The sequence below is a fragment of the Pelodiscus sinensis genome, chromosome 12 (genome assembly GCF_052426305.1).
Source record: "Pelodiscus sinensis isolate ZL-2025 chromosome 12, ASM5242630v1, whole genome shotgun sequence".
NCBI classification, from domain to species: Eukaryota; Metazoa; Chordata; order Testudines; family Trionychidae; genus Pelodiscus; species Pelodiscus sinensis.
The window spans coordinates 28999851-29022640 of record NC_143063.1 but is presented as its reverse complement, the minus strand read 5'-3'; the positions used below and the strand labels follow the sequence as shown (position 1 = coordinate 29022640).

General features: G+C 40.5%; 1 protein-coding gene across 6 annotated transcripts in view; it reads left to right on the top strand.

The window, feature by feature from the left end:
• The window catches only part of CEP89 (centrosomal protein 89), a 119409-nt gene extending 97294 nt beyond the window's left edge, over positions 1-22115 (top strand). For 5 of the 6 annotated variants that reach the window (XM_075940112.2, XM_075940114.2, XM_014569481.4 and 2 more), the window contains 2 exons: positions 8968-9137; positions 19112-22114. In XM_075940112.2, coding sequence (XP_075796227.2) covers positions 8968-9137; positions 19112-19352 — 411 coding nt within the window. In that variant the 3' untranslated portion in view covers positions 19353-22114. Of the gene's footprint in view, positions 1-8967; positions 9138-19111 lie in introns of all 6 variants that reach the window. The other variant, XM_075940115.2, reaches the window with a different exon arrangement.
• The last annotated feature ends 675 nt before the right edge of the window (positions 22116-22790 follow it).

Below are 22790 nucleotides of genomic sequence, written 5' to 3'. Positions count from 1 at the left end.
ATGTAAGGCACTATGACTATGCACCTTACCACGATAACCGATGGTACCGTACATATGACCCTAGGGACCGATCGTCCCGCTTGCATTCCCATTCAGCAGCTAGATCTGTATTACCAGCCCCATCATCTCCAGCGCCTCCTATAGCGGTATCTTCCTCTCCACAGCCTGAGAGACCACTGACTCCTTCTGGTGATCACCGTAGGCCGCTTGACACCGGGCAACAACAGGTGCCTCTTCCTCCAGATACAGAGGACTCTCAGCGACAGTTCCCGACGGAGGTTGCATCATCATCCCTTGATGATGCTATTTTCCAGGGTGATGCCTCCCCTACTGACGACATAAAAGATTTCCAAGATCTCTTTAAAAGGGTCGCCGAATTGCAGCACATTAAAGTGGATGAGGTGCAACAGAAGCAGCACCATTTGCTGAGAAACTTACACCCTTCTCAGTCCACAAAAATAGCATTGCCATTGGACAATGCGATATTGGAAATCACAGATTCCATCTGGCAGACACTGGCCTCTGCTCTGCCCACGAACAAAAAGGCCGACAGAAAGTACTATGTTCCTGCTTCTGGCATTGAATTCCGATTCAACCATCCTGGACCCAATTTTCTGGTCCTGGATACGGCCCAACAGAGATCGAAAGTGCCTCAATATAAGACCACCGTTATGGACAAGGACGTCAAGCAGGACCTCTTTGGCAGGAAAGTCTATTCCTCCACCACACTCTCGTTCCACATGGCTAATTACTCTGCTTTGCTAGCAAACCACTCTTTTGATAACTACGCCAAACTGGTCCTTCTCCTAGAGCATCTTCCAGAATCAAAGCGTCCAGTTTTAAAGGGCATCATACAAGAGGGTTTTACGTCCTCGCGGTCAGCGCTTCACTGACGTATTTTAGCCAGACATCTAGCACATACTCTGTGAAGACAGTTCAAGATTTTAGGTTTACGACTGTGAGTGTTAAATCTCTGGTAACAAATTTTGCACTCCAGTTCATCATTTGGTACCTTTTCTTCCCCTTCGGTGCGAGGGTAAGTCATTGTTAAATTAGGCCCACTATCAAAAGAAGTAGTCAGAGAAACAGTAAATTACCATATACCTTTAAAAACTTCTATTTGACATTAATTTCCCCCAAGAACAAATTCAACTGTTGGTTTTAAGGAGGAGACAAAGCCTCTGGAAGCAACTGTTGTATTAAAATTGCTTAACATTCCACTGTAACCTTCTTTGTCTTCATTTGCATATAACTTGCCAAATTTTAGCTGTTTTGGCTCAAGTTTTCTATCCTTGGTATCTGTCTCAGACTGAATTTAAGACTCATAAAAATTGCCATTTGCGTATAGGCAGTAGTACTTGTTAGATGCTTGCTTCTTATGTTTTCTGAGAATTCCATCTGCAAGCACATCTTTTCCCAGCACAGTTGATCTTTGGACAGCACTCTAAAGCAGCCATGAAAACCACGAACATCTGGATGAAAAGGGGGGAAAAAAATATGTTCCCACCTCTTAGTCATATTTAAAATACTTCAACTTGTGGAAGTTGCATTGGGCCAGGAGGCAGAAGACCATAAATCTAACTTCACATACCATTTGCCCTCCCCAACACTTCTTCCAGGATACCTGCAGTTTAGAATTTCTTTATTTTCTCAACACAAAGGCTGTTTGAACTGTCTGAACCACGCATCATGCGGGTATAATATATAAGCAAGATTCTTTGTCCAGCTTTAACTGAATATATCAGTTCTGATGGGCAGCAATCCATTTTTTCTTAACTGAAATTGCCAGTTATTGATCAGTTGATATTTTAATGTTCATCAGTGGAACAAAAATATTTTAAAATGCCATCAAGTTAAGTTGCAAAAGTGCTTCCACATTATCTGTAATTCAAAGTATGAGGAATATAGCTCCAAATGACTAGTTAGGCACTAGCTATAATCTAACATTGACAAATGTTTATAGTTTGCTTTGCCTTGGAGATGAATCTTGTTATAAATCATGACTGTTCCTGTAACACTGTTCCATATGTCTGAAGCCACACATGAGGTGTCACAGTTGCTCATTTAAGCTGTGCTGTATATCTAAAGTTACTGAACACAGACATGATTGTTTAAATGTAGTGATTTCACTGTGACATGTTTGTATGAGTCATGATTTGGGAGTATAGACATTTTTGAGAAGCTATACCAATTTCTGCTCAGTATAACCCAGTATTTTTTGGCAATGTGTTTTTCTTTAGCTTTTTCCAGAAATGTTGAGTTTATTTCCAGTCTGATTTATTAGGACTGATTCTACTTGCTTTCTCAGAACATCAGGCTCAAATTATTACATAGCAGGTATATTATAATGAAAGTTTTGATATTGACTGAAATGGGTGCATGATGGGATACAATCTCTGCTTGCATTAAAATAGCAGATTCTTTTAAAATGGTAAAAATTAAGATACTGAGCCTGCAAACATTTACAACGATAAATAACTTTATTGAGATAATGGTCTAATTTAATTGATGTACTTGAGGTTACATGCCTGTATGTTTGCAGGCTTGGGGCCTGAAATATTTGAATTGAGTCTTTTCACCATTTTTATTTTTGCGACTTGTCCTGATCTTGTATGTTCACCAATTTATGTAAAATACCAGATCCCTTAAAAGGTATTAATCACGTTGGCAAGAGTACTACTGTAGTTTGTAATGTCCTAAGGGCATCTATCACACTGTTATCCAGTAGTCTTCTTCATGGTAGCAGCAGCTGTAGGACTCTGACCCATAAACTATGTGCTATATGACCACTGAAGTACTATATGTTTAGTAGGAAAAAAAAAGTAGGCTTAAGTGAAACATCTATCCAGGTGAATGATCTGAACTCTAAATTATTCTAATATTTCCTTTGTGTATGAAGTTTAAAATATATTTCAAAGATGCTTGCTGTTCAATTTTTGAATCTTTCTTGTAAGTGACATTTTAGATTCAATTTTACATCCCCAGCATAGGAAATGATACGCTCGCTCTGTAGAAAATGTGTCGCTATTTTTTGAAGAAATCTCAATGCACTCACTTAACTCAGTTTTTCAATTCTAGAAAAATAGAGTAATGGCTGAAGCATAATTCATTTTATTTCTTCCATTGATTCCAGCACAAAGTTTAATGTGCAGTTTGTATGGCAATTATTATTGCATTCAACTTTTAGAGGACAATGTTATGCATGTTATGTCCATTTATTCATAATGTGTCCATCTAACCTCAGTATGCTCTGAGCTTACAGACTGGGGACAGTTAAAAGCTATCAGTCATGAGCTTCCTAGAAAAGAACCCAATCTCCTAAAATCTCGCAGAGTTGTTTTGGGCTTCCAATCTTATAATTTTCCTTTCCTCTTGAGTAAAATCTTGGCCCCATTAAAGTCAATGGAGCTTTACCATTGACTTTAGTGGGATTAGGATTTCACTCCTTGTCTTCAATATTGGTTAATTTTCTGTCTTTTGGGGCACAGCATGAGGATCTCCTTCCGATCAGTCCTCAATATGATATAATGGCTTGGGAATACAGCTGGGCTGCATCTACACTGGCATGATTTTGTGCAAATACTTTTAACAGAAGAGTTTTTCCATTAAAAGTATTTGCGCAAGGGAGCGTCTATACTGGCATGTGCCTTTGTGCAAAAGATTTGCTTTTGCGCAAAAGCATCCGTGCCAGTGTAGACGCTCTCTTGCGCAAGAATGCTCCGATGGCCATTTTAGCCATCGGGCTTTCTTGTGCAAGAAATTGATGTTACCTGTCTACACTGGCCTCTTGTGCAAGAACACTTGCGCAAGAGGACTTATCCCTGAGCGGGAGCGTCAGAGTAGTTGCGCAAGAAGCACTGATTTTGTACATTACAACGTCAGTTGTTCTTGCGCAAATACTCGCGGACAGCGTAGACAGGCAGCAAGATTTTGTGCAAAAGCGAAATCTTGCCAATGTAGAGACAGCCCTGAAGTTTAATTATTTTTAAACTTCAATTTTCTAAGGAAAATTTCTACGTTCATATGTATTTATCCTTATCCTAGCACTCAGTACCTTCAGGAAATCCAGTTGTTTCGTAATTAAGGCACTGGTCATAGCACAGCTCATTCAAAAGAAATGTCTCTGTCAGCAGATGTAACCAATATACACCAGCTTCACAGGGAGAGGCTGCCAGCTCTGTGAACGTGTGCAACAGCTGGAAGAAGCCTTTGGTCTTCTTTACAAAGTGGCTTCAGCTCCCATCTGATCCCAAAGTGAGTTGAGCCATGGTAGCCTCAGTGTGGATTCAAAAGGAAGCGAAGGGGAGTGAAAGCTTAGCGTGTCTCAACTTCTCTACCATTGTAACTGGTGTGAACCTAGAGTCTTTCAGGAGTTTGGGGATGATTCTAGTTCACAATTCAGTTATGAGATTGTATAATATATTCATCAATAAATTGCATTGGCCTGCATGTCTCAGGCTTCTAGACACTTTACTTGGTATGTTAAAATCAAAATTTTTAAAATCAAACAAAGAAACCAGTCCTCAATAAGGAAAGGAGTACAATTTACAGAGTTTGATGTAGGCAGTTCTTAATAACTAGTTTTGTTTTTAAATACTGTAAAAAAAAAATCACCTTCACCTAGAAATCAAGGAGAAAAAATTTCACCAGAGGAGGTGACTTGCAGAAAACAAAGCACTTTTGAAAAGAGGTACTAGGTACCTTCTAAAATATTTGTCTTTTGGTTCTGCAAGAAATGCACTAGACAAGTCTCAGGGTCAAAGGCGATGTTCAGGTTGGCAACTTTGTCCAAATGCCTAACTGCAGAGTACCAAACATATGACATCAGAAGCCATTGCTAAAACAGATACATTTTCCATTTCAAAGAGATTGTGGTGATGTATGTCAGACTAAATCTTGATAGTAATCTCTGCAGAAATCCTGTCCTGCGTACACTCAGCAATAGCAAAGATTGTAAGCTGCATGCTTAGTGCATCTTATCCACAACATAAGGAATTAAATTAATGGCAAACATGCACAAAATTAATTTATCTAACATTTCCTTATTATTTGGAAATGTAAAATATTAGTATGTAAGTTTGAGTCTAAACAGACAGATGTGAACTTAATAGGAAGAAGATAAAAATAGAGTTCAGAAAGAACATGCCTGGGCAGGAAAAAAAACTTTTAAATGATGAACACTGAATTAAAATAAAGACAAGTGAAATTGACTATTGTGCAATGTGTGAAAATTTTGTTCTGAAGAGACAATTATAGCATTTGCTTGGCATCAATTGCTATATTCACACATAACCCCATAGTCACACATTCATAATCTGAAAAAATATTCACTGGGACAAAATTGTCTATCACTGATCTCAGCTGACGTGTTATTTGATTTGGTGTGTGTATTTTCAGGTTTGGGTTTTTTTTTTTTTATAAATAGAATATCAGTAAAATCTATTCAGCTAGTTGAATAAATGAGTTGGAACTATGCCCCTTTAAAAGTGTAAATATTACTGCATTTTGTTCCATGCAGGTATTAGGGATGGTTGAACTTGGTGTGTAAACAATGCACCAATGCCAATGAGTTTTAACATCTTCAACCAAATGTGAAAAAAATCATGTGGGTAACAGTACAATTACAAACTACTGAAAACTTACTTCTGAATATGCTTACTAAACATATAAGATATTGAACAGTCTATTTGAAAGTAGCAGAAAGCGCAGCAGAAAGAACCCCAGGCATATGTTATCCTGACCATCACAGTGGCAGGCAGCCCAGCCTGACAGGTTCAAGAGGCTACTGGTTCCTGCTGAGACAGTGTTGTAGAAGAGAGATAATAAGTATTTTTTGAAAAATACAAAACAAAATATTCTGAAAAAAATCTGCACAAATCCATTGAAACGGCAAATGTGAAATTGGTGGCTATAATTTCATGCTTAGTTTGTACTGCATTTTGTACATTCCAATCTTTTTTAAAATTTAGAACCATTGCAATGTGCACATGAGCTGTTTCACTATTACTTAAATCTGCCTTGCAGAAACTGTGCTTAGCCAGAAAATAGCAGCAACTGTGGGAACTCTGCATTTACCAACCTCATTTTTACCTCAGGTGGAAGTTTCAAAGCCTAATTTGCTACCATTTAAATGCTATTCTGAGCAAGCTCTCTTCCCCAACTCCTTCATTCTTTTTTAAAGGAAATCAAATTTAAAAAGCTTTATTTGGGTTTGCAGTTAAAATTAAATCCTGACATACAAAATCAAAATCCCCATATAAAGCTTTTACGTCATAGATTTTGAGTAGAAATACTAACATTGGGCATACACAATATTTTCTTCTTCTGTTAAAGCTGGCTATTAATATTGCTCTAGGTGTCTTAACTCTTTCCCTTTTATAAACCTAGACCACAACCTTATAAGATTTTTGCACTTGCTTAACTTTACTCATGTGAGTAGTCCTATTGACTACTATAAAACTGCTTACATAAGTAATGTTAAGCACCTGCATAAATATTTTGTGTTTAATATTAGCAAAGATTTTCTGTTGGTTAAAATGTTTTGTTCTTTTGTCATCTAAACTTGATAACATGAAAGACTAGAAACTTTCTGATAGTTTAGAAGTCTGATGATTAAGGGTAAGGAATCCCTAGAAAAATGAACATAGGCCAGGGGTGGGAAACTTTCTTGGGTTGTGAGCTGCTGACTCTCAGAAAAATCAGTCAGAGACTATGCACAAGTGAAAAGCAAAACAAAACAAAACCCTCCCTGAAGTGGCCCCCCCTGGCTGAGGTACAGAAAGACATTCCCCTCGCACACCAGAGTCTAGGGGGGCCCAAGCTAGTTGATTTTCTGTGCTCCAGCCCCACAGTGGGGTGGCGGTAGGGTAGGAGTGCCAGTGTGGGCTCCCCAATGCTCGGGGGGGAGAGGAGGGAGTGAGCCCTGAACTACCTTGGGCCAGATCCAGGCAAGCTGGGGGGGCCACATCTGGGTCATGAGCCTTAGGTTTCCCACTCCGATATAGATGTTTAACATTTATGTAGAATTTGATCTCTGATTTTAACATGAAGCAGTAAGATAACAAGGGCAAAAAGTGTCCCTACAGTGACTTATTACACATTTTAATATCTGTCCTGTACTTGTAATGGTGCTCAGTTTCTATGAAATGGAAATCAGTTGTTAGCCATTTGTGCAGACCACCACTTCCTAATTTCAGAAATCTTGAAAACATGACTTGAATGCAAATTAAAGACTCAGATGAGAGGGAAAATGACCATTGCATTATTGGTTTAAAATTTTCTCCTCCTCCAATGATTAGATGTAGATGCAGAGCAGGACAGAAGAGAGAATTCAATCTTGAAGTATCCTATAGATGAGATGCCTAATGGCGGAGGAGTACTATCCTGTGTGTAGCCTTTGAGGAAGGATTCAAACTGCTGTTTTATGTTTCCCCTGACACATCTCTTAGGTAGAAGAGCAGCAGTGTATGATCAGTCACATGCAATGCTACCTAGAAGTCCAAGGGAGATTTGAGAGCAGGTGGTAGATGTTAAATTCCATTGCATCTAGTAAAGCTTTCTTCAGAATTCATAAGATTATGGCATGCTTTAAGGAGATGGACAGAAGAAATCATATTTGCCCTTGACTTTCCTTCACCATCTAGGAAGGGCAAGGATTTTCGTTTGTGAAAAGAGAATAGCTGCTCCCAGTAAATGATATAGGATTCAGGTGTGGATTGTGGACAGACTGGGTTGACAAGTGGTTCTCAAACTTTTAGGTGAGGTTAGGAAGCCAGTATGGAGGACAGAAAGGATGTCTATCTGTAGCCTGTCCTCAGCATAAATTTGTAGAAACTCTGTATTCCAATCCAGAACTTTCCAGTTACTGTCCCAGGCTCTGTCAAGGCGGAGAGCGGGTCTTGTAGAAAAAGGCTTGGTCCTCTGCAAAGATCAGGAGCTACCAATGTAGCTCTAAGAAAAGTGCTGACTCTGTAGGGCATTAAGAACCAAAGACATGTCAGAACAGTAAAAAATATATGAGGGGCAAACATTTGATATGGATCGATCACCCAGATTTTTTTATTCCTTTCCAGCTGCAAGAGTCCTGAAATGCAGAACATTATTTAACTACATTAATGTAAATAAGAAGGATTAAAAACGGCAATGACTTTTGCCAAATCTGTTCCATTTTTTACCAGATTATGAGCTATTTTATGGCTTTTAAAGACACACTGTTTGGGGTGTGGGGATGTGTATCCTACCAGAAGCTGCTGCTAAATGAATTCAGCATACAGAGAGTAGAGACAAGGAGAATGCCTACAAGTACATGCTCTGGGTATGTCTACAGAGCCTGTGTAAGCAAGCCTCTAAGCATGGGTTGAAGAGGCAAAACATTTTACCATGACAAATATACAAAGCATATTTTCTGATAAAAATTTTACTCTGTGAGCTATAACCTTTTCAGGAGGAAGTGTTCAGTAATTCCAATATTTTTTTTTGCATATTATGAAAACAAGACCTTTTGATTATACACTTAATTTAATAAGGAAATCAGTCTAATTTTTCTCTTAGTAGTTAGATTAAAAACATACCACCCCAGTATTTACTTCTGTTTGTGTTTTAGACAGACAATTAGATTTGACTATTGAACTAGTGGGTAAACAACATGTGTGTTGAAGAGCAGCTTTATACTCAAAAAAGTAAACCCATTTTATTTTCTTGCTCATTTTCACTCAAGATAAATCCAAAGACATAATATGTAATATTCAGACTGTACACCTTTCATCTATGCAATGTGAAAGTATATGTATGATACCTATCAATTAATAAATCTGTGCAACTTACCTGATTTATTTAAGCAAGGCATCAGGGATATAACAACTAATCTGCAGCAAGAAAAGAACATATTTAGCTGGTGATATTGTTAGTACTGATTATCCTTGAAAGTGGCATAACCGCATTTCACCCCACAATCTTCAACTTTCATAGGTATACAAAAAAAAAGCTGCTGGCAGGCTTGGAGACATCAATCTCAAAATGACTGAACAAGAGAAGGAATTTTCTGGGAAGGCTGCTCGGTACCAGCGTGAAATGAAGCACCTCCAGCAGTTGCTGCAAGACAAGCAAGAAACGCTTGATGAAGTGTTGCAGCAGAAAAGGTAAGTCAGTCACAGTCAAAAACAAGCCAATTGGATTTAGCAGTAAAAAGAGGGCAGTTGCACAGCTACAAGCACTTGCTTTTAATTGCAGCTCCATCTGGTATGCTCCAGGAACCTTCTCTCACTCCTCTCTGAGCTATATTGAAAATACTGATATGCTCCTAACTGTCTTTATCCCATCTCCAAAAAAACAAACTTAAAAGGAAGGGGTTTTTCATAGAAGACTACAGCTCTTCTTAAGACTAATTAAAAATCTTCTCAAGGGCTCACAGCATCTCAGACAAAAGAAATATGCAACAAATATCAACTTGAATACAGCCTTTAATTATTTTGTGTGTCTATATACCACTAAGATATATGATAATGTATTTAATATAATCTTTCCGTGAAGACTGAAGCAATGTTTTTGGTTGACAGTTTTCTGACAAATGGGAAGAGTAAACAGTCAGAAAACCTAGTCAGATGAGTACTTAATGAGGGGACTGTTTTGCGGTTCATAAATAATGACAACACCTTGATATCTGTGCTATTCACTAACACCTAGCATCTTCAAAAGCACAAATGGAAAATAAAAATAGTTTAACAGATTTTGACCAGGTTATGACTGTCAGCATTGAAGTAGCCGATTAAAATAAATCTCTATATAATTTTTTTTCCTGTGAGATGACAGCCTCTGCAAAGTCAGAAGGGGAAATGGTGGCCATGGCTCGGGGTCCCCCCGTTGTGGGGAGGGCAACCTGGGCTCCCCGCTGGCCCCTGCCTTTCCTACAGGAGGGCCAGGGCTAGTGTCAGGCAGCTACCTCCAGCCCTGCTTCTACTTCCTGGTCCAGGACCCCAATGCTAACTGGTGCCTGCCTCGGGCCAGGTGCTTGGGCTGCTGCCTGCCTGGCGCTCCAGGCTTATGCCTCCCCCACCCCCTGCAAGATTACAGTGCCAGTGTCAGCTTCCAGGGGAGTGGGAAGGAAGAGGCGACAGCCCTGAGGCTCTGCGCTGGATCTGGCTTGTGGGGAAGCATGTGTGCTGCTGTGGGGAGGGGAGCAGTATGTGCATGCACTTCCCTACAAGTTGGATTCAGTACAGAGCCTCGGGCCTTCCCCCCACCTGCCAGGAGCAGAGTTGGGCCTTGGCCAGGGGGGAGGAGAGGAGGTTGAGTTAAGTCTCAGTGCTGGTAGGACAAAAGGTCCGGGGCTGGTGTGTAGCCAGGGGCGGGGAGGGAAGAGAGGCAGGGTGGAAGGGCCTGGGCAGAGCCAAGGCCAGTCAAGGGGGCAGGGGGTGGCCTTGGGGCCAGGCCTTCCTCAGTGGCCGGTGAGAGGCAGGGAAGAGCCAGGGGAATGGGGAAAGCCGGAGCTGTCACACTATGGCCTCAGCCCGGCCCTCCTAGTGGCTTGGGGGGGGGGGGGAGGGCGAGAGCGGAGTGGTGGTGAGGGGGCTGCCTTGGTACTGGGGGGAGAGCCAGGGAGAACTGGGATGAACCTGGCTCTCCCTAGCAGGCAGGGGCAAGGGAACCGGGGTAGTCCGGCCTGCCAAGACCGCACACTCCCATTCCCCTTACTCATCCCTTCCACTGAGACCCTGCACCCCCAAGCCCACTCTTGCTCCTCTCCCCTCTGGCTATACGCCTATACCTTAGCGTGCTCCTACTCCTTTACCCCTGGCCAGACATGTTGCCCCAGCCCGCTCCTGTCCCCTCCCCTTGGCCAGACACCTGCCCCCAGAGAGAGGGGTGTTGGCGAGCATAGCCCCATGGTAGTTCCTTAAGAAGATTTTTCTCCTGCTATATGGAAGACTTTATATATAGCATTAACTTAAAACAATCACAGTAAGTGAGAGCTAATTAAGCAGTCATATTGTAAGTCATCTCAACCATTGAGAGATAATACGGATTTAAAAATTATGGACACCAGAGTTCAAGAAAAGTACCGTGTATGTCTACAATAATCAGCACAGTGCTATTTCTAGTTACTGCATACAGTGCCATTATAGGGTGGTAGCTACAAATAAGCATAATTTTGCTGCATCTCTGAAAACTGGCAGAAAATACAGTATTCTGATCATGATTTCTCTAGGAAGTGGTCACTTACTATTTTTAACTATTTAAGTGCCTCCTCATCATGCATGCCTGGGTTAACCAGTTAAAAGAATAACTAGTTATATTAGGAGAACTGTGTGATATAATCTGAAGCATAAAGACAAACTGTCATCATATGATCTGTTAGATTCTGGCTCTGACTCCAAATCAGGGAGGTTGAAGTTAGGCAATCTAAACTCACAATTGAATAATATTACTATTTCTATCACACAGTATCAGTGTATCCTTTGATTTCTCAATATAGCAGTAGGGGAGAGTATTGTTTGTGCAAACAATCATAATAACATCATAAAGAACTATGTTTACATTGAAGCAGTCCCTTTCATAACAGCGTAAGCACTGATTGCATTTACTGATGGTTGCTAATGTTTTCTGGAGTATAAAATGATGCATACAGCCTATAGAAAGTAAAACATTTATGTTCGATTCTGATAGTTGCTTCCCTGTTTAGCTATTCCATTTTCTAATTTTTCTGTTTTAGTTTAACATATCTTTTGTATTTTTCTCTGACAGTTATATTAAAAAGAAAAACTTAAACTGACAGACTGATAACTGAAAAGCTACTTTAATACTATTATTATAATGCTAGAAGTATCCTTTTTATTTTTAATGATAAAGATTTTCACTGAAAAGCACTAATTATGCTAAAATACCTTATACTATTTAATTCACCTCTTGAACACTGTATTATCAAGAAATACAGATTCCTTTAGTGCTGATTTTCTCCTACTAACATATTTACTAGCCACCCCGAGCCAAGCATTTTAAAGGAATAATACTCATAGTATGTCTATTTGCCATATAAATTAAAAATTCATCACTCTTGTCATGCCAGTTCATTGTATTTCTAGCTTTACATAAAACCATAAAAACAGCCATACTGGGTTAGAACAACGGTCCATCCAGCCCAGTATTCTGTCTGCTAACAGTGGCCAATACCAGATGCCCAGAGGGAAGGAACACAACAGGTAATCCTCACATGATCCCTCCCCTGTCACCCACCTCCAGAGAAACAGAGACTAGGGACACCATTCATACCCACCCTAATTGCCATTGATGGACCTAACTTCCAAGAATCTCTTTTTTTAACCTTGTCAAAGTCCTAGTCTTCATCACATCCTCTGGCAAGGAGTTTCAGAGGTTGACTGTGCACTGAGTGAAGAAAAATGTCCTTTTGTTGGTTTTAAACCTGCTGTCTATTACTTTCATTTGGTGACATCTAGTTCTTATATTGTGGGAATAAGTAAATAACTTTTCCTTATTCACTTTTTCCACACCAGTCATGATTTTATAAATTCTGTCGTATACCCCTTAATCTTCTTTTTTCTAAGCTGAAAACTCCCAGGCTGTGTGCACATTGGCATGATTTTGTGCAAAAGCACCAGCTACACTGCCGGGGAGTTCTTGCGCAAGAAAACTGACATTCTAATGTGTGAAATCAGTGCTTCTTGCGCAAGAACTATGATGCTGCCGCTCAGGAAAAGCCCTCTTGTGCAACTGTTCTTATACAAGAGGCCAGTGTAGACAGGCAACATGAATTTCTTGTGCACGAAAGCTAAAATGGCCATCAGAGCTTTCTTGCACAAGAGAGCATCTACACTGGCATGGATGCTTTTGCGCAAAGCACATCTCTTGTGCAAAAGAACATGCCAGTGTAGACGTTCTCTTGCGCAAATACTTTAACGCAAAAACTCCTGTGTTATAAGTATTTGCGCAAAATCTTGCCAATGTAGACACAGCCCCAGTCTTTTTAATTTCTCTTCATATGAGACCCATTCCAAACCCCTAATAATATTTGTTTTCCTTTTCTGAAACTTTTCCAATGTCAGTACAGGCAGTCCCCGACTTACGCGGATCCGACTTATGTCGGATCCGCACTTACGAACGGGGCTCTCGCCCCGGAGGTCGAGGTAGCGGATTGCTACCTGCGAGCTCCGGGGCGAGAAAGCCCCGTTCGTAAGCTGCTCCGGTGCCCCTGGTCTGCTGGAGACCGTCTCCAGCAGACCAGGGGCACCGGGCGGGTTCCCGCGCTTCTGAGGCTTTGCCAGAGCAAAGCCTCAGGAGCGCGGGAACCGCTGCTGCTGCCGCTTGAGACCGGGTGCCTGTGGTCTGCTGGGGACGGTCCCCAGCAGACCACAGGCACCAGGACTGAAGCCGCAGCCGCGGGGGAGCGGGGGGGTCCTGCGCCTCTGAGACTTTGCCAGAGCAAAGCCTCAGAGGCGCGGCACCCCGCTGCCGCTGCTGCTCTGCTCCCCGTGTCCCTGGTCTGCTGGGGGGGGGGCCGCGGATAGTGTGCCCCCCCCCCCAGCAGACCAGGCTTTTGTTTTGGACCCTGGAGCAGAGCAGCTGGGGTGCTGCGGATTGGTCCTGCAGCACCCGCTCTGGGCACTACTGGACCAACCCTGCAGCACCCCAGCTGCTCTGCCCCAGGGGTCCTGATTCAGCCGCTGCTGGTCAGTTTCAGCAGTGGCTGAATCAGGACGCCTGGGGCAGAGCAGCTGGGGTGCTGCTGGGTTGGTCCAGTAGCGCCGAGGAGCGGTGCTACTGGAGCAACCCAGCAGCACCCCAGCTGCTCTGCCCCAGGCGTCCCCAAGTCAGCCGCTGCTGAAACTGACCAGCGCTGACTACAGGAAGCCCGAGGCAGAGTTGCTCTGCCCCGGGCTTCCTGGAATCAGCCACTGATCAGTTTCAGCAGCAGCTGACTTGGGGACGCCTGGGGTTCTTAAGTTGAATCTGTATGTAAGAACTGGCATCCAGATTCAGCCTGTTGAAACTGATCAGCGGCTGATTCCAGGAAGCCCGGGGCAGAGCAACTCTGCCTCGGGCTTCCTGTAGTCAGCCGCTGGTCAGTTTCAGCAGCGGCTGAATCTGGATGCCAGTTCCGACTTACATACAGATTCAACTTAAGAACAAACCTACAGTCCCCATCTTGTACGTAACCCGGGAACTGCTTGTACATTGAAAGCATTAACCTGCAGTTGAGAGTTAAGCCCACTTTACTTTCAAAACCTTGATGCCTTAAAGTTCACCAAAGCATATCCACTGCATAGGACAGCTCTTGCTGTTTGTAATTAAAGGCTGAATGAATGCCTGAAATAAATTAAATAAATAAATAACCCAACAAAATAAACAAATATTTACCATATTATGATTTAGAGGTTTCTTTGCTTCCCTATTTACATTTACAAAAATGTATTATCAGTCTGGATGGTGGCCCAATACTTAATTCTCTGCTCTACCAACTGAGAAATCTAGATTGAGCTCTTGCTTCCTGGGATAACAGGAGCAATTGCTGTGCAGACAACATGCTGAAGAACCAATGAAGAGAAAGCACATTGAGTACAGACTGTACCAGAGCAGAGTCCATTATAGAGAAGAAGGGCTTATCCATGCCAGAATAAAAGATGTGTTTTCAAAATGTGAGCGCTACTACATGCACACGGTGCAAGCTGGATTTTAATATATGGTAGCTGGCAGAGATGAATCCTAGAGGGGAGCCTAAGGTTAACCTTGACCAGATAAAAGATGCTGAAATCCTACCAGCCCCATATGCCCCAGGATATTAAAATGTATTTGAGTGGATTCAAATGTGCATTTCACCCTGGTGTGTATGAGCCAAGCACACCAGAGCTGGAAAAGCTTTCTGTAGCTGTAGCACACAGATCGAGGAAAAATGTCAAGAGTGACATCAGGAGCTGTAGGTGGCCTTTATTGATCTGATGAAAGCCTTCTACTCTATCAACCATGAAGATCTGTGAAAAATCATGTCATAATTTCCCAAGCAATTTTATCACTATTATAAGACTCCTCCATGACCAGATGACTTCCTCCATCCTTTGCAATGGACTCTACCTCTGAGCGCTCTCATCTGAAGCGGGATAAAATAAGGTTGTGTACTGGCACCCACACTTTTCTTCATTTTCTGAGTAACTATGAAAATGTTATTACAAGACTGTCTACCGCAGAGCACTAACATCCTGTATCAGACCGATGGCAATCTCTTCGACCTTTCTAATTTCAGTGCCAAAATATTGGCAACAATAACTGAACTCCAGTATGCAGATGATTGCACCATAGTTAAGGATCAACAATATTTGTTTCTGTGAAGTTACAAAAGTCCATGGCTAACTCTGAATAACAGCATAAGAAAAGTTCTCTGCCAGCCAGCTCCTGGTCAGTCATCAGATCCAGCAAGGAAGGTTTATAGCGATGAAGAAAACCTGGGAAAATATAGAGTACTTTACATATCTTTGCAGCCATTTCTCATAGAGGGCGGACATAGATGTTGAGATTCAGCAGAGAATCTACTGTGCCAGCTTTGCCTTTGGGAGCCTGTCTTGCTTAGGTGTTCAACAATTCCAAGAGCAGAACACATACTAGACTTTTAGTTTATGAAGAAATTCCAACTGTCATCTACACCTGTGAGACTGGGGTACCTTTAGAAAATATCTGAAAACATGGAACACCAACATCAGCACTTTCTTTGGAAGATCCTCAACATAGATTGTCACTTCAACACCTTACGTGTTAAGACTCTGATTATCCAGTACCAGCTGAGGTGGAGCAGGCACTGTCTGCACTTGTGTCAGGGCTGTTCCTCACTCTGGCACTCTGAGTTCAGAAGATGGGGGCCCACAAGAGACCTTAAATACCTTGCCTCTATAGGCTCTGTTTACAAAAACTCCCCAGAGTCACATATTTATTAACTTTGGAAGGTAGCTGCCACCACAAAGTGGAACAAAAGAAAACCCCTTTCTTCTTGAAGCCAGGAAGAAAGCTCTTGGACTTCCTTCTCCAGGGATACCCCAACGTCCTCTGCCACAAGAGAGCTTGAAAAAAGAAAGAGACAACAAACGCTCTCTGACAGCTGACCTTTCAGGCTGTAGAGACACATACACACAACTCCTGTTTTTTTCCAGGACACACAAATCAAATCATTGCCTAAAAAAAGGTGATTTTATTAACAAAACAAAAAAATATATTTGATAAAACATTATTAACAAAAAAATATATTTGATAAAACATATCTGGTTGCTAGGTGTTACAGAGCAACTGCGTAAAACAAATTAAAATACAGAGAACATCTCTGAGTATGCTCTTAGATCAGGAACGGGGGAGGGAAGGCACAGATTCAGATGAAGTTTAACCAAACAATCAAAACAAAGTAAAATGCCCTGATCATGACTAAATACACATTTTCCCTTTATTTACTCACTATCCTGATTCAGTCCACCTCCATACCCCAAATTCCTTGGAGGCATGGTAGTCCTGCCTGGGTTTGAAATCATGCTGTTTTCCATTTCCTGGCTTAACTCACCCACAAAGAAAACAGGAAAGGTATCTTATACAATTTAAATGTCAGCACTGTATCTCATTGGTTCTTCTGGCCCCCTGCTAACACACTTGCTAGTTAACTGAGTTTAACCTGTTAGTCATTGGGTTCTGGCCAGCATTCTTATCTATCACAGCTTGCCTGATATATGCTTACCAAAAAAACTGCTGTATACCCTCCTCACCAAAGGAGAAAGTAAATGGGGAGGCCAAAAGAAACACTTTAAAATAAAAACCAAGGGATGTGTCATTAACACCACACACTGGGAAACAGCAACTCAGATAGGAATAACTGGTGAAGACTTGTCAGAGAGAAAAGTCCATTTTTGAGGAAAATTGCCTTGCCCAGGTTGCAGAAAAATGTCTTCCAAAAAAGGACAGACAACTGTCACGCAGTTATCTCAGCTCAAACTTGACTTCCAACACCACCTTGAATATCTGCTAATGAGCTTGTGGCTCAAGGATTGGCTGCCTCAATCACAGAACAACCAATAAAAAATAAAACCTGTGAAAGAAGTCATCCTCAGCCTCAAGAAATCAATGACAATGAAGACCACTCACAGCCTGAGTTGAAACTCCCTGAATGGTTCTCCTCAATTTTCTCTGGACATAGTTATGTAATTTGGCTTATATAATTTTGTAAACAGTTAGCAGGATCCTTTAGCCAGGCTTCTTTAATTGTTCATTGAGTGTTTTCATATCTATTCCAATTAGTGCGGATGATGTACAGCTGCTGGAATGTTTTACCCTAGTGAGCAGCTAGTAATCTGTTAGAATCCCTTCCAGCTATTAAATTTTGTATTTTCTCACCCTGGTTAAATGCTATTACTAATGCAGTAAGCATATAGGATCACATTCCCAGTAGTCTTAGTGCCCTTACTGAATCATTTTTGGCATGCAGCATGAAGCGCCTACAAATGTCAGCAATCTTCTCATTTATATCTACCTGGCTGAATAATGAGCAGGGTCCTCAAGAGGTGTACATAATTAGAAGAGTAATTTTCACTAAGATTTCTGACATTACAAACACAAAGATGAAGTGGTACAGAGACAATCATAGAATACTAAGACTGGAAGGGACCTCGAGAGGTCACTGAGTCCAGTCCCCTGCCCTCATGGCAAGACCAAATACTGTCTAGACCATCCCTGATAGACATTTATCTAACCTACTCTTAAATATCTCCAGAGATGGGGATTCCACAACCTCCCTGGAAAATTTATTCCAGTGTTTGACTACCCTGACAGTTAGGAACTTTTTCCTAATGTCCAACCTAAACCTCCCTTGCTGCAGTTTAAGCCCATTGCTGCTTGTTCTATCCTCAGAGGCCAAGAGGAACAAGTTTTCTCCCTCCTCCTCATGACACCCTTTTAGATATCTGAAAACTGCTATCATGTCCCCCCTCAATCTTCTCTTTTCTAAACTAAACAAACCCAATTCCTTCAGCCTTCCCTCATAGGTCATGTTCTCTAGACCTTTAATCATTCTGGTTGCTCTTCTCTGGACCTTCTCCAATTTTTCCACATGTGTGAGAAACATAGAAAAGAGGCTCTAAGGACAGGCATGGCAGAGAGATAAAGGGCAGACTTGTAGTCAGCATAGGGCCTTGGTTTGGAAGGCAAGAGAAAGAAAGCTAGTGAAGGGATTTCAAGAGTGCAGTGCAAGAAAGGTGATTTTCACAACCAGCATTTTGAATATAGCATGGAATTACACTGTTTAAATTAGGATATGTTTACTTCAAGCTACTTTATTGCTGGTGCTAGAATAATCACTTTTCCTGCCCCATATTATTTTTGCCTTTTCTCCAACAACACGGGCATCATACTTTTCTCCTTTTTTTTCCTTTTTATTTTGAGGTTGTGCAGTCTGGCTATGTCTAGACTGGCATGATTTTCCGCAAATGCTTTTAACGGAAAAGTTTTAAGGGCACTCTATAGCTGATGCTACTGGATGCCTAAAGGAAGGAGAGTAATAGCTGCTCACTGCATGAGTAATTTTTGCTGGCAGATTCTTTGTACATCTTTAGAGTCTCTTTTCTCTTTAAAAGCACCATGTTCATAGAGATCTAGGGAGGGAGCAAAAATCAAGTACAAATGCAGCTTTGGGCCTGAATTATTTTTTCATTTACACAAGTTCAACTTTCAATAAGTTAAATGAGGAGTAGCATGGGTGGAACAGGAGAAAATTACCCATGATGCTCCCCAGAAATGGTGGTGAATTAAGAACTCTTTGGGTCACAGGCTAGTGCTTTAAGGAGGATCCATAACCATGTGCTGAGAAGGACTGATGCAAAATAGTCCATTTGTTACAACATGTTATTGCATGAGCCCAGAACTTCTATCTAGTTTCCATTATGCTTTAAAACCATATTATTTTAAAAGGTTAGGAAGAGAGTATGTAATTAGAAACAAATTTCATCAAAACACGTCAGGTATTTGAAGACAGTATCATACAGTTACATTATTTGTTAAAGGCATATATTGTACAAATGAACTTCTGAACAAAACTGAATTTTAATTTATGACATCAGCATCCTTTTAATTTTTGTTCTTTCAGAGAAGTGGAAGGTGAACTTGAAATAGTGTGGGAATCTACCTCCAAAGAGAACAGGAGAATGAAAGAACTCTTGCATAAATCTCTGGAGAAGAAAACCATGTGGAGTACAGTCAGAGTTTATGAATCAAATTTAGATGAAATCTCTCAGAAGGAATTAATTTCCGGATATGGGTTTAGTTACTGTGATGTGAAACCATCACCACCCACAAAAAATGAAAGTAAACAGGAACCTCTGTTGTAAGGACAAAAGGTGCCTCTAGATCTTGCACAAGAAAGGACGATCCCAAAGAAACAAAACAATAAGTCTATGGCTGAATTAACTCTCCTCAACCACAAAAAATGATCTATCGAAAAGGCATTTATATACTCTTTGATACTACTTTCACTCAAATTGATAATAGCATATTCTCTCTCTAGTAACATTTTTAGCATAGATTTTAGGAATGTTAATGTCATTTGATAAAAGGCCATTGTAAATCCAGTAAAAATCTAGTGCAGCACTATCACCACTATAAAGCCAGCTGTACTTATCAAATTAGAATACCAAGCTCACCAATTATTTTTCTTTAATGTCCTCACAGAGCACATAAATCCTAAGGTTGCTAAAAAACAAGTGAATAGGAAAAGCTCTACTATTTGGTAAATAATGCTTACTTTTTCATATGGTTTAACTGAAATGTTAGTTTCATCTAAATACAATTCTAGTATTCTTTGCAGTGAGGGGAGGAGTCTGTTCCATTACTATGATGCATATTTATTGTAATATTTTACAGCAATTGTATATTGTAGTAATGAAAGCTCAAATTTGGTATAAAGTGAAGGGTTTTATTTCGCAATTCATATAATTATGTTTGATCTTTTTGCAATATTTTAGCTTGCTGCTTAATTTTATTAGCCTAACTGCACAACTGATAACTCATTATGGACTGAAATCAATAAGGTAGAAACAATACTTCTTAAATGTGTAAGTCTAGAACATAGACAATCTCTTGCTTGTTGAGACACACTAAACAGCAAAAATGAAATTAGGGAAACAAAGGTCCTTTCAAATGAACATAAAAAATGCATGCAAATAGGTGTGGATCTGAAAAAGTTCACTTATTTTCTAGACTGTTTTACTTCACATTAAGGTTCTCACTTAGGAAAGCATTGGTATTCAAGGAAGGAGGGCATAAACAAAGGTTTTTTTAAAAAAAGGAAAAAATATACATACAGAAGAGTTTTAATGCCAAAATAGATTCTGAACCACAGACTCCGTCAAGTCCAATAATGATTTTACATGGAAAGTGCTCAGATACTACAGCGTGGGGTGGGCCAAAACAAAACAACTCTAGGCAGCAAGTCTGAAAGCCCGTCAACTGATTCATGGTCATGCTGTCTGTGTAAAACTAGTATGTAAACATTAATGCTTGGACTGGTGGTTAGGCCTCTAAGACCGTCTCTGCTTTGCCAGATTTCAAAGCCTGGCAAAGGCTTGGTATAAAGTGAAGCAATGTCTACACTGCTATTTTTAGTCCCATTGTGTGAGCTCAGTAAGACGGTGAGAATTAACCACAAGCTCAACTGCTTTCCTGAACTAGTCTACACCCTGTGCAAAATCACTAACTTGCAGTTGACATATTACTAGTTCAAATGGTTTTATGTTTAGCATTGCCTTTTAAATCTTTCCCTTACAAAAACCGAATTATCATGCACTCCCTCTTACCCAGACACCTAGCTACAAACTTCTTTAAAATTTCTCATGTTTTTGGGCTGTGACATAAGTGACTTTACAAAAGCCTAAACCTAGTAAGATCAAGTAATACAACAGACAAGGATTGAGAGAATGAGCTAAACCTAATATTTTCATTTACACTTTCATTAAATGTAACAGCCCAACCACTCCTGTTTCTTTTAAGTCTTGAAGGTGACTATGTTCATTTGAGAGGGAATATCTACTGTATCAATTCAGCTGATATACAGAAAATATCATTATGGACTACATACATACATAGTTCTGCATTTAATTTGTGTACAGACTCCATTAGCATGCTCAAACAGACAACTTAGACATGCACATACAATAATTGTGCATACATATCACTCAGACACCTGCACTCACTTTTTTTTGGCATGGCCTTATACTTCAGAGATTTTAAAAATCAGGCTCTGTGTATCAGATTTTTAAAAATGGGCGTCTGAATTTCTCATCATAGCATGAGTGCTCAGGCAAAGACTGGTCCTTAAGTACCCAAGTGAGAGATTATACTCCTTTCAGGTTTTAATTACCTGTTTGCACCTGACTGGATGTTTTAGGTTCTTTCTTTAGAAATGTTGCCCCTTCTTGGTTTAAAACTAAGAGAGCTGTGAGAACTATTTCAGTTCTGAACCCACCCTATAAATACACTTCTACCTACTTTCCTCTCCTTTTTCTTTGCTTTGTCTCTTTTCCTCTGTGTAGCTCTCATTTTAGAGTTTTCAATTTAAAATAGGCTTCATGTATCTACGTATTTTCACAATGTAACTTTGTAGCTTATTGAATATTTGCATAAACATGTATAATCAAAGGCTGTGCTCTATGTCAAACATTTGTAATACAAAATTTAATAAAATAATTATTCTTAAAAAGAGGCTGACACCCTGGGAAATTATCTCGGAAATAAAATGTGCATTATATTAAGGAAACTTAGAAAACATGATTGCATATTCTCATGAGGGCCAAATGCCACATTCAGTACATACCAAAGGCTCTCAAAGGCACACAGGAGTTATGCGTGTAAAGAACTGAGATTTGGACCCCCCCCACACAATTGTTTGTTGGGTATGTCAAAATACATAGCTTTAGCTTGTTTTAGCACTAGAAAGCATATAGTGTGTGCAGTATAACTGCTGATCAGTTGAAGAATTCATCTGAGTTTAAAAATCAAACCATACACATTGGAAAACTTTGAGATTACAGAAATTTCTTGATGAACAACAAATAAAAGCATCTTGGCTAGAGTGCACAATATAAAATGGAGTTAATACACACAGAATTAATGATTAGAATAAATATTTCTGCTGTGAAGTCTTCTACAAGGTTTTTTTTTTTTTCAATTTAGAGTTAATAGAGAGTCTAAATCTCTCACCAGTGAAAGACAAGCATCAGAATTTGTTTAGCTTACATTTCAGAGTATTTTATTTTTAAAGCCTACATATGGGTTGTGACATACTCAGGCCATTTGAATATAGAAGAGTAGCAGAAGGCAGATACACGTGCCACAGGGTAAGCAAGTTCCTGTTCCCTGGTTATCCAAAAGAAAGGTTACTCCATGCTAACTGAGACACTTGATGTCAATTAGCCTGCAAAGAGTCAGTTAAGACTGGTACCTGATGCCAACTAAAATGGAAAGAGTTGAGACTGTTAAGGCAATTGAGACATCTGAAATCAATGAAGGAGCTGCTAGTTCTATTTAAGAACTTCCCCTCCTGAGTCATAAAAATCCCAGAGAAGTTGGGGGGTGGGGTGGGAGTGTTACCAAAGGACTGGGAAGTACAAACACCAACAAGATATAGTAAAGGATGCCCTGAGGTAATGGTGAAGAGATTGAGGGGGGGGGTCATAGGGAAGTGACCCAGGAAATTGTAACCATGCCAGCCAGTGATGAAGGGAAACACTACCAACAGCTACTGCCATTAGGCAGACCCCAGATTAGAGAGT